The 12,492-nt window shown below is 38.8% G+C and overlaps 1 protein-coding gene across 3 annotated transcripts in view; it reads right to left on the reverse strand.

Annotated features, from left to right (window-relative positions):
* Positions 1 to 12,492, reverse strand: part of LOC111158569 (bromodomain adjacent to zinc finger domain 1A) — a 96,915-nt gene that overhangs the window by 55,463 nt on the left and 28,960 nt on the right. For all 3 annotated transcript variants that reach the window (XM_022520699.1, XM_022520707.1, XM_022520691.1), the window contains one exon: positions 3,710 to 3,853. In XM_022520699.1, the coding sequence (XP_022376407.1) occupies positions 3,710 to 3,853 (144 nt within the window). The remainder of the gene's footprint in view (positions 1 to 3,709; positions 3,854 to 12,492) is intronic.

The raw sequence follows: 12,492 nt of genomic DNA on the forward strand, positions 1-12,492 counted from the left end.
TGTCTGGGTGGTTCAGTAGGTTAAGCGTCTATAGGCTCAGGTCATGATCTTAGGGTCCTGGGGTGGAGCCCCCGTATTGGGCTCCCTGCTTCTCCCTCTTCCTGCCCCTCCCTCTGCTTGTCTTTCTTGCTTGAGCTCTCTCAAATAAATAAAATCTTAAAAAAAAAGTTAGTATAAAATAGTCTTAACTGATAAATCGTTTAAAATGAAAAAATTTAATGCTTACCATATTTAAACATCAATTTAAATAATGTCTTTTATATACAAATCTGTATTTAACCCTTCAAGACTCATATATAATTAACTCTATTTAAGGGTTATAATCTTTCATATACTCCAAACAAAACACATGAACTACTGTCAGGGCTGCTAAAGGACATCCATTAACCACCATAATACTCAATAATTTTGCATCATAAACTCTATATTCAATGAGGGACGCAAAAATCTCTTTTTTGTCCTTAATAAAGTAGCAACTCAAGAAAAAAATGAGATGCATCAAAAGACTTAATACATAGGACCATGTCATGCTTCACTCACTCACCTAAAAATTGTTTTTTCTGTCAGGCAATATACTAGCTAGGTGGTCTTGTGCAACACCAATTAACATTACTAAAGCTCAGGTTCTTCTTGTTTAACAAGGATAACAACACTCTTCCAGGAGTGACTGATATGCATATAAAGAACTTAGCACAGTGCCTGGACAGCAAATGCTCAAATGCTAGTTATAGATACAATAAGTTCAAGTCAGATAAAACAAGAAGCTGAACTGTGTACAGAACTTGGTAGTTACTGATATTTCAGATGCAAAGGAGATAAAGGAAGTAGTTAAGAGTGGCCTCAGGGAGTTCATATCCACAGTATATAAAAAAGTGATACAATTCAACACCCAAAACCCCCCAAATAATTCAATTAAAAATTGGTGGGGGGGCACCTGGGTGGCTCAGTGGGTTAAGGCCTCTGCCTTCAGCTCAGGTCGTGATCCCAGCGTTCTGGGATCGAGCCCCACGTCGGGCTCTCTGCTCGGCGGGGAGCCTGCTTCCCTTCCTCTCTCTCTCTGCATGCCTCTCTGCCTACTTGTGATCTCTATCAAAAAATTTAAAAAAAAAATGGGTAGAGGGCCTGACTAGAAATTTTCCAAAGAACACATACACACAGATGGCAAACAGACATGTTAAAAAATACTCAAGGCGGGGGTGCCTGAGTGACTCAGCAGGTTAAGCCTCTGCCTTTGGCTCAGGTCATGGTCTCAGGGTCCTGGGATTGAGCCCTGCATTGGGCTCTCTGCTCAGCAGGGAGCCTGATTCCCCCCTCTGTCTCTCCGCCTGTCTCTCTGCCTACTTGTGATCTCTGTCAAATAAATAAATAAAATCTTAAAAAAAAAAAACCAAAAACCACTCAAGGGGTGCCTAGGCCTCTAACTCTTGATCTTGGCTCAGGTCATGATCTCATAGGTTGTGGGATCAAGCCCCGAATCAAGGCTCCCTGCTTTGCAAGGAATCTGCTTGAGGTTCTTGCCCATGTCTCTCTTTGATCCTCCCCTGACTCATGCATGCACATGCTCTCTAAAAGTAAATAAATAATTCTTATAAAAAGAATGCTCAACTGCTGGGGCACCTGGGTGGCTCAGTTGGTTAAGTGCCTGACTCTTGATCTCAGCTCAGGCCTTGATCTCAGGGTAATGAGTTCAAGCCCCATGATGGGCTCCATACTGGACATGGAGCCTACTTAAAAAAAAAAAAAAAAGCTCCATATCACTATTAATCAGGGAAATGCAAATCAAAACCTTGCACCTGTCAGGATGACAACAATCAAAAAGATAAAAAAACAAGTGTTGGTGAGGATGTGGAGAAAAAAGAACCCTTATATACTATTGATAGGAATGTTAACAGGTGTAGCCACTGTGGAAAACAGTATGGAAGTTCCTCAAAAAATTAAAAACAGAAATACCATATGATCTAATAATTCCTGTACTGGATATCTACCCCGAAAACAAAAACATAAATTAACAAAGATATATACACCCCACCCCTATGTTTATTGCAGCATTATTTACAATAGCCAAGATATGGAAGCAATCCAAGTGTCCATCAATAGCAAGTCAATTTACTCAACTAAATGAGCAAAGACACACATACGTACATATACAATGGAATATTAGGTAGCCATAAAAAGGATGAGATCTTGACATTTGTGACAACATGGGTTAGACAAACTACCATATGATTTCACTTATATGTGGAACCTAAAAAACAAGTGAACAAATAAACAAAAAGGAGAATCAGACCTAAGTATGGAGAGCAAACTGATGGTCAATGGAGGGGAGAGGCGTGAGGGATGGGCCCAATGGGTGAAGGGGAGTAGAGGATACAGCCTTCCGGTTATGGAATGAATTAAGTAACAAATGCAAAGGCACAGCATAGGGAATATAGTCAATTGTATTGTAATAGCATTGTAGGGTGACAGATGGTAGCTATACTTGTGGTGAGCATAAGTACAGAGAGAGATACTGAATCACTATGTCACATAGCAAAAGTACAGAGAGATATTGAATCACTATGTCTTTTTTTTTTTTTTTTAAAGTAAGCTTTATGCCCAGTGTGGGGCTTGAACTCATTACCCTGAGATCAAGGGTCAATCGTATGCTCTACTGACTGAACCAGCCAGGAAACCTGAAACTAATGTAGCACTGTGTGCCAACTATGCTCCCCGCCACACACCAAAAAAAAAAAAAAAAAAGCAGCCTCAGGTTAGGTTTCTTATTAGAACAGAGGAGGGAGTGGAGCTAAAGACCATAAGAAGACTTTTTTTTTCTGGATATATTTTAATTTTTTAAAAATAATAATTATTTTTTATTATGTTAGTCACCATTTAGTACATCACTAGTTTTCGATGTAGTGTTCCATGATTCACTGTTTGTGTATAACCGCTATGGCCTGGCAACTCTATTTACCCCAATGATACAGATGTAGTGAAAAGAAGGGCCATATGTACCCCAATGTTCACAGCAGCTATGTCCACAATAGCCAAACTGTGAAAAGAGCTGAGATGCCCTTCAACAGATGAATGGATAAAGACATGGTCCATATACACAATGGAATATTACTCAGCCATTAGAAAGAATAAACACCCAACTTTTCATCAACATGGATGGGACTGGAGATTATGCTGAGTGAAATAAGTCAAGCAGAGGAAGTCAATTACCATATGGTTTCACTTACTTGTGGAACATACAGAATAGCATTTAAGAAGACTTTTAACCAACTGAAGACTTAGCTGGGATTTTAAATTTACCTGCGGACAATGCCAATCTATATTTGCCTGTGTGATTTTTTGCCCAGGAACACTCAGCTGACCCAGGCTGTCAAATGACCAATTTCCATATGCACTATAAAGTGATTAGGTATAAAAATTAAGGTACAGAAAGAATTTTCCCAAGAAAACCAAACTGGAATGTGTACATGTAACTGAATGAGGCGAACTTCAATTATTCCTAAGCAGCTGACTAGAGTTAACTAGGTACTTTCAATTTTGCAAATTCTAACACGTGTTGTTGAGCCACATCACTTAGATGGATTTTACACTGTATGCTTACAAAGGGAAAAGGGAAGGATTAAAGAGAAAATTATATCAATAGGGTATCATAAGCCAATCTAATACATTTTAAAAATTATACATTTAAAAATAATACATTTAAAAAATCACTTACCCATTTTGAAAAGAACTGTTTTGTGTTTCTGAATCATCACTATCACTGATGATAATAGTTTCTCCATCGACACTGCTGATGTGTCCATTAGCAAAGCCATTTTGATGTGATGGAGGGAGGACTTCCAAAATCCTACACTGTAACCTAAAAGAAAAGGATACATTAAAAAATGGAAATTATTTGATATTTTATAATCAAATATTTCAGAACAATCTAATTATTCTGAACTGAAAATATATTTTGTTTTGTAGAAACTATGACTCATTGATGTAACCAAATTAATAGAAAATCTGTAACATCCAATTTAAGCAAAGGTTAGCTATAGTTTAAAATAATACGAAGGTCAATTTATCAAAATTCTTAGCAATTACATTCTTTTTTAAAAAAAGATCTTATTATTTGTTAGAGAGAGAGAGAGAGGGAGAGAAACGGAGAGAGGCAGGCAGGAAGAGGGAGAAGTAGGCTTCCTGCTGACCAAGGTGCCCGATGTGGAACTCAATCTCAGAATCCTGGGGCATCATGCCCTGAGCCGAAGGCAGATGCTCAACCCACTGAACCACCCAGGTGTCCCAGCAAGTATATACTTAACTAAAGTTACTGCTTAGAAAATAAAACACTGACATAATATGTCATTATACAGACTGGATCTTACAGTTTTTCAAAGCACCCAACATTTTAAATTCTGAAATTCTCCTGATCATAACCTTTTTTATTTTCACCGTAGCTTTTGTTGGCATTTCTGATCTCTATAAAACTTCCTATTCACTAGTTCTATTGCCTCTATTTTTTTTTACTAACATATAATGTATTATTGGTTTCAGAGGTACAGATCTGTGATTCATCAGTGTTCTATCATATCCAATGCTCATTACATCACATTCCCTCCTTAATAACCATCACAAGTTACCCTTCCCTCCATCCTCCTCCCCTCCAGCAACCCTTAGTTTGTTTCCTGTAGTTAAGAGTCTCTTATGGTTTGTCTCCCTCTCTGGTTTCCTCTTATTTTATTTTTTCCTTTCTCTATGATTCTGTTTTTTTTCTTAAATTCCCCACATCAGTGAGACCACATGATAATTGCCTTTCTCTGACTGACTTATTTTGTTTAGCATAATACTTTCTAGTTCCATGTTGGTACAAATGGCAAGATTTCTTTCTTTTTTGATGGCTGAGTAATATTCCATTGTTATATACACACCCCATCTTCTTTATCCATTCATCTGTCAATGGACATCTGGACTTTTTCCATAGTTTGGCTATTGTGAACATTGCTGCTATAAACATTGGGGTGCAGGTGCCCCTTCAGATCACTACATTTGTATCTTTGGTTAAATACCCAATAGTATAATTGCTGGGTCATAGGGTAACTCTATTTTCAACTTTTTTTGGGTAACCTCCATACTGTTTTCCATAGTGGCTGCACCAGCTTGCATTCCCCACTAATAGTGTAGGAGGTTCCCCTTTCTCTGCATCTTCGCCAGCATCTATGGTTTCCAGACTTGTTAATTTTAGCCATTCTGACTGGTGTGAGGTGGTATCTCATTGTGGTTTTGATTTGTATTTCCCTGATGCTGAGTGATGTGGAGCACTTTTTCATGTGTCTGTTGGCCATCTGGACGTCTTCTTTGGAGAAATGTCTGTTCATGTCTTCTGCCCATTTCTTTATTGCCTCTATTTTGAATTCCTTAACCTCTGCCCACTCTACCTGGATTTTATGGGCAATTCTAGACATATTCACAACTGAAATACTTCTCAATCCCATTTTTACTATGCCAATTTGCAACCAATAATGAAAATGTAGTATATCCATATAATGGAATATTATTCAGCACAAAAATTAAAATGAAGTATAGATGAACTTTGAACAAATTATGCTAAATGAAAGAAACCAGACATACAAGGCCACATAGTGTATGACTCCATTCATAGGGAATATTCAGTAAAGGCAAATCCATAGACAGAAAGTGGGTAAGTGGTTGCCAAGATCTTGGAGGCAGGGAAGGGAAAAGGGTGAGAGAAAACAACTTAGGCAATCCAAGGGGAGGTTTTATTACTAAGAATATCTTAAGTACAAATATACCTACACTTGCCAATGGGGTAAATCCCTTTTCTGAGAAAAAGTGGTTCAAGATTAGACAATTTGCTCACTATTTATCATTCATTTGGTCATCCTACAAACCATAAACAAGTTTTGATATATTGTGGGCATTCATAAACTGCCCATCTAGTCACCATCCCCATTCTCCTAGGAACTTCATTCTTCCTTTACCCCACACCTCCCTCCACACGGCAACTAAGTAGAGCTGTCATGGTCCCACAAGGTCCTGGCCAGAGTTAGTTGATACTGGGTGGGCACCTTTTTGCTGAGCCAATACATTTTTTCCAAGACTTTATTTATTTATTTATTTTAAAGATTTATTTACTTTTAGAGAGAGAGAGTGAGTGAGAGCACATGTGCACAAGGCGGGGTACGCAGAGGGAGAGGAGAGAGAGGAGAGAGAGAATCTCAAGCAGACTCCCCACTGAGCATGAAGTCCAACATGGTGCTTGATCTCACAACCCATGAGATCATGACCTGAGCCAAAATCAAGAGACAGACACTTAACCAACTAAGCCACTCATGAGTCTCACTCTTTTCCAAGATTTAAAAATTTGGAATCTAGAAAGCAAAAATCAGTCCCTTTCCCATCACGGAATTTATAATATATAAAGTTCTGGTGCTGTTGGAGGCCATGTTTCCTGCCCTGAGAAGCAGGTAACTGTGCAGTGAGAAGATGAAGCTAGGACGCCTGGGTGGCTCAGTCATTAGCCGTCTCCCTTCAGCTTGGGTCATGATCCCAGGGTTCTGGGACTGAGGCCCACAGTGGGCTCCTAGTACAGTGGGAAGCCTGCTTCTCCCTCACCCACTCTCCCCTGCTTGTGTTCCCTCTCTCTGTCAAATAAATAAATAAAATCTTTAAAAAAAAAAAAAAAGAAGAAGATGAAGCCAACAAGAGAGGAGAGATGGCAAAGGTACTAGAGGCAATCAATTCTCTTTAAGTTCTGTTTTTCCTCAGACTTAAGCTGGGCTTTGCTCATCTAAGGTTTAGCTATTTAATCTTTCCTTTGATTCAATAAACTGATAAGTGACCCTTTGCCCCTGTTTTTTTAAATTAATTTTTGTCACTTACAGCCAAAAAGAGAATCATACAATTCCAGAAAGACCAACAGTATATTCAGAGTGGACTCATTTTGGGAAGCTGGTGATTTTTTTTAAGATTTTTTTTTTTTGACAGAGAGAGAGAGATCGCAAGTAGGCAGAGCAGCATGCAGAGGCGGGGTTGGGGAAGCAGGCTCCCCACGGGGCAGAGAGCCCGATGCGGGGCTTAATCTAAGGACCCTGAGGTCATGACCATAGCTGAGGGCGGAGGCTTAGCCCACTGAGCCACCCAGGCGCCCCGGAAAGCTGATGAATTTTTATAACATAATAGCACATATTTTCATTAGTGTACATTTTATCATGTGCTCATTAATTCTCCATTAGAAGAACATCTTTAGTATACCCTAAAATATCTAATAGTGCTGCTGTTAGGCACAGAGGAAACCAGGACCAGGGATTTCCTGCTAGAAAATTTTTGCATCATTCCCAAATTGAAGAAATAATCGGTTTTACAGCACCCCAAAGTTTAAGAATCCTCAAAATGTAAACTATGTGGGTGAATCCAGCCCTCAAATCATCTTCTCTCTTTGCTCATTTTCCCTCATTCTGAGTGTTATATAGGTTCAATTAAAAGTATCATATGTGACTCCTTTACAACTTGCTCTTAAAGAATTGAGAACAAATGGAGAGGACTCAAATTACTAAAATGAGAAGTAAAGTGGGGGACATTACTAGTGATTTTACCAAAACTAAAAAAGACTATAAGAAAAGATTATGGACAATTGTTTATGCTGACAAATTGGATAGCTTAGATAAAATGGACAAATTCTTGAAAATACACAAACTACCAAAACTGACCAGGAAGAAATAGAAAATTTGAATAGATTTGTAAGCAGTAAGAAGACTGAATCAGTAATCAAAAACTTTCCAAAAAAGAAAAGCCCAGGACCAGATAGCTTCATGGAAAATTCTATTAAACATTCAAAGAATTAATATCAACTCTCAAAATCTTCCAAAACACTGAGGAGGATATAACATGTCTTAACTTATTTTATAATACCAACATTACCCTGATACACAAACCAGACAAAGACATGGCAGAACATATAAAGAACACTTATTAACTCAACAAAAAAGAAGCCGATTCAAAAACAGGCAAAGGACCTAAATAGGTACAAACGGCAATAAGTACATGAAAAGATGTTTAGCCATCATTAATCTTAAGTAAAGGAAATACAAAATCAAAACTGCAATGAGATACCACTTTATACCAAGATGGCTATTATTAAAAGAACAAAACATGAGAAATAATGAGTGTTAGTGAGGATATGGAGAAACTAGAACCCTTGTGCATTGCTGGTGGGAATATAAAATGGGGTAGTTGCTGTGAAAATAGTGTGATGGTTCCTAAGAAAATTAAACACAGAATTATCACATGACCCAGCAATTCTATTTCTAGGTATATACCCAAAAGAATTGAAAACAGGAACTTGGGGTGCCTGGGTGACTTAATCGTTAAGCGTCTGCCTTCGGCTCAGGTCATGATCTCAGTGTCCTAGGATAAAGTTCCGCATTGGGCTCCCTGCTCAGGGGGAAGCCTGCTTCCCCCTCTCCCACTCCCCCTGCTTGTGTTCCCTCTCTCACTGTGTCTCTGTCAAATAAATAAATAAAATCTTTTAAAAAAAATAACAAACAGGAACTTAGCAGATAATTGTATACCAACCAAAAGGTGGAAAAAACTCAAATGTCTACCAATAGGTAAATGGGGAAACAAAATGTGAAATATTCAGCAGCCATGAAAAGTGATGAAATTTTGATACAGGCTACAATATGGATGAACCCTGAAAACATTATGTTCAGTGAAATAAGCCAAACAAGTAACAAATATTGTACAAACCCACTTATATTAAGTAACTAGAAAAGGAAAATTCATGGAGACAGAAAGTAGAATAAAGGTTACTAGAGTCTGCAGGGAGGGAGAAATGGGGAGTTATTGCTTAATGGGTACTGAGCTTCTGTTTGGAATGATGAAAAAGCTCTAGAAATAGTAGTGATGGTTATGTAACACCGTGAATATACTTATGACACCACCTTATACATTTAAAAATAATTACAATGGCAAATCTTATGTTTATTTTACCTTTTTTTTTCTTTAAGAATTCTTTTCTGTTCTAACAATAAAGCTTAAGAAGGCTCAATTATCAAGGCTAAATCAGTAGCAAACGTAAATGGTATAAAAAGAACTGCAGGCTGACTTTCACCATTGGTTGGCAGAAATAATCCAGTGTTTCTAAAGAGGAACAACTACAGGAAATCCTATCAAAAATGTTAGGTAATTATGTAGCCTAATGATACAAAGATTCTGTAAACTTAGTGACATGAACTGTACAAAAATATGCAAGGAATCAATCAAATGGACCCAGTTTTAAAAAATGTATTATTGAAGTATAGTTGACATGCAATGTTATTTTCATTTCAGGTGTACAACACAGTGATTCAACGATTTTGTACATTATGCAGTGCTCACCTCGGTAAGTGTAGTCATCATCTGTTGCCATATAGTGCTATTACAACACGACTGACTCTACTCTCTATGCGCACTTTTCATTTCCGGACTTATTTATAACTGGAAGTTTGTATTTCTTAACCCCCTTCACCTCAGACCCAGTTTTGAAGGGTCTGGGTATCATCCAGGGATGATTTGCTCAGAGCTCCCTTTGGTGATGAAGGAAGCTCTTCAGTGAACTTATGACAAGGTTCTTCAAGTTACATAAAGAGATGGTTTTTCACTGGCAGAGCCCAGGTGAGTTCCCCTAAGTTGTGATGGTGGTGGTGGTCATGAAGAAAAAACAAAGAAATGGGTCTGTGCCCGGCTCAGGTATGGCTGGTGTGGTGCCTGAAATGGTTCGACAGTCTACGGAAGGGAATAGTCTATGATCCCTAGTAGAGCCCACAGAGCTACAATAAGTCAACAACTAATTTATTTAAAACCAACAGAAAAATAACATAGAAATATAATTCCCTGACACAATAAGGGAGAAGCAAACCAGTCCAGAGACATAATGAGAATGTAGGAAATGTTTTACATATAAATTATACTACTTATTACCAACACTATTAACTTTGCACAAACCACAGGTTTAGCATTTCTTGCTAATCTTATCAAGGCCAGGCGTCTTGCTAGTGCTAAGCTAAACTTCAGTTAACTATTCAAGATGTTAAGTCAACACCTTCTAATAGATTTCTAAATAAGCTTATTGGTCTATGTCTTTCAAATCCACCTGCTACAATTTCTTGGTTCTAGTCCAAAGAAGGTGGGAATGTAAAAAAGCTTAAAGAATCATGAGTCCACAAATAGCTAGTGGGTCTTTTAGGGTACAGAAAGTTTCTAAATTAAAGTTATGCTCCATTATTTGAGGACAGAGCAGAGGCTGGCAATCAAAAGATGATCCTTATTATTAGAGTTTCTGTATGCCAGATAAGTACATGACTTCTGTCTTCATATCAACTCCACAAGTTATACATTTTCCAGAAGATGAAAATTTAGGGTCAGAAAAGTTAAATCATTTGCTCATGCCCATAGAATCAGTAATGATACAGTCAAAACTTTAGCTTTGACTTTGAAGCCCATGTATTTTTTTTTAAGATTTTATTTATTTATTTATTTGACAGAGAGAGAGAGAGACACACACACACACTCACACACAGTGAGAGAGGGAACACAAGCAGGGGGAGTGGGAGAGGGAGAAGCAGGCTTCCCGCAGAGCAGGAGAGGGAGAGCCAAGCTCCCCGCCAATGCGGGGCTTGATCCCAGGACCCTGAGATCATGACCTGAGCTGAAGGCAGATGCCCAACGACTGAGCCACCCAGGTGCCCCCCCATGTATTTTCTAATCTTCCACTCCATTACTGGAACAGAAACACTGTACTGACCCAGGTGTATTTCAAAACTTTAAGCCCAGGCAGTCAAGAGGCTCCTAAAGTGCTAATGACTTAAACAATTTTAAGAGTGAAAGCAAGTCTGTGGAACAGCAGTAAGCACAGAATGAGAACACAGCAGAAATTAGCCATAAATCTGTGACAGTGGGAATGTAAACAAGGAAATAGACTTTTATAAGAATATGGTATATACCTCTTCTCCCAAAAAGATGGGTCTTGTTTTATTTATTTTTTAAAAAGATTATTTATTTATTTGTCAGAGAGACAAAGAGCAAGTGAGCACAAGCAGTGAGAACAGCAGGCAGAGGGAGAAACAGCCTCGCCACTGAGCTGGGAGCCTGATGTGGGGGACTCAATCCCAGGACTCTGGCATCATACCTGAACCGAAGGCAGCCACTTAACTGACTGAGCCACCCAGGCACCCCTGGTTTTGTTTTGTTTTATTCATTCATTCATTCATTTAAAAGATTTTATTTATTTGAGAGAGAGAGAGAGCGAGAGAAAGCATCAGAGGGGAGAAGATCAGAGGGAGAAGCAGACTCCCTGTGGAGCAGAAAGCCCGAAGCGGGACCTGACCCCGGGATTCTGGGATCATGACCTGAGCTGAAGACAGACGCTCAACCAATGGAGCTGCCCAGGTGCCCCCTGGTTTTGTTTTAAAAATAGTTTTAATAGGGGCGCCTGGGTGGCTCAGTGGGTTAAAGCCTCTGCCTTCGGCTCAGGTCATGATCCCAGGGTCCTGGGATCGAGCCCCACATTGGGCTCTCTGCTCAGCAGGGAGCCTGCTTCCCTCTCTCTGCCTGCCTCTCTGCCTACTTGTGATTTCTGTCTGCCAAATAAATAAATAAAATTAAAAAAAAAATAGTTTTAATAGTCAGTGTTTGATTTATATCTCAAAATACAAATTCATTAAAGCAAAATCATAAAACATTCTAGAATTGAAACATTTGCAGAGTTTTTACAAGTCATTTGGGGTAGAAGACAAATAGTCAACAGCAGAAGGAAAGAAGACTAGAAACTTGGGGAGACTTACCTGACATAACAGACTGTTTCTCTGTTTGCGACTCTAAAAATGGAATATGTTGAATTTGTGGCATACTTTATACCTGCTCCCCTGTGCTGCCTCATTAACCTTTTATTTTCTTGTAATACAGGTGTCAAGAACATTTATTTAAAAATGCTGTGCTTGGATACTTACTTCAACTTTATAGGTAGAAACAAAGTGTATATGCTTAATTGAAGTTCAGAGATTTAAAAAAAACAAACAAACCTCAAATTAAGGTGGTTATGTGATACTTAAGTAGAGGAAAGTAGACCGACCACTCAACAAGTCTGCTATTTCAAAGAAGAAGACTGGGAGTGCTGGGTGGCTCAGTGGGTTAAAGCCTCTGCCTTCAGCTCAGGTCATGGTCCCGGCCCCACATCAGGCTCTCTGTTTGGCTGGGAGCCTGCTTCCCCACCACCCCACCTGCTTCTCTGCCTACTTGTGATCTCTGTCAAGTAAATAAATAAAATCTTAAAAAAAAAAAAAGACTGAATTATGTTGATTACTTGTCAGTGGGAAGAAGTCAGAAAATGATGCTTTGCCAACTCCTCACTTTTTAGACATACTGATCAGAGTAGTTCAAAGAGTGTTTCATTTTGAACTGTTCTGAGACTCTTTATGGATCAGAGAATCAGGTCTTATTTCTCTAATTGGCATCTGACCT

The sequence above is a fragment of the Enhydra lutris genome, unplaced genomic scaffold (genome assembly GCF_002288905.1).
Source record: "Enhydra lutris kenyoni isolate GAN:26980312 unplaced genomic scaffold, ASM228890v2 scaffoldscaffold4, whole genome shotgun sequence".
NCBI classification, from domain to species: domain Eukaryota; kingdom Metazoa; phylum Chordata; class Mammalia; order Carnivora; family Mustelidae; genus Enhydra; species Enhydra lutris.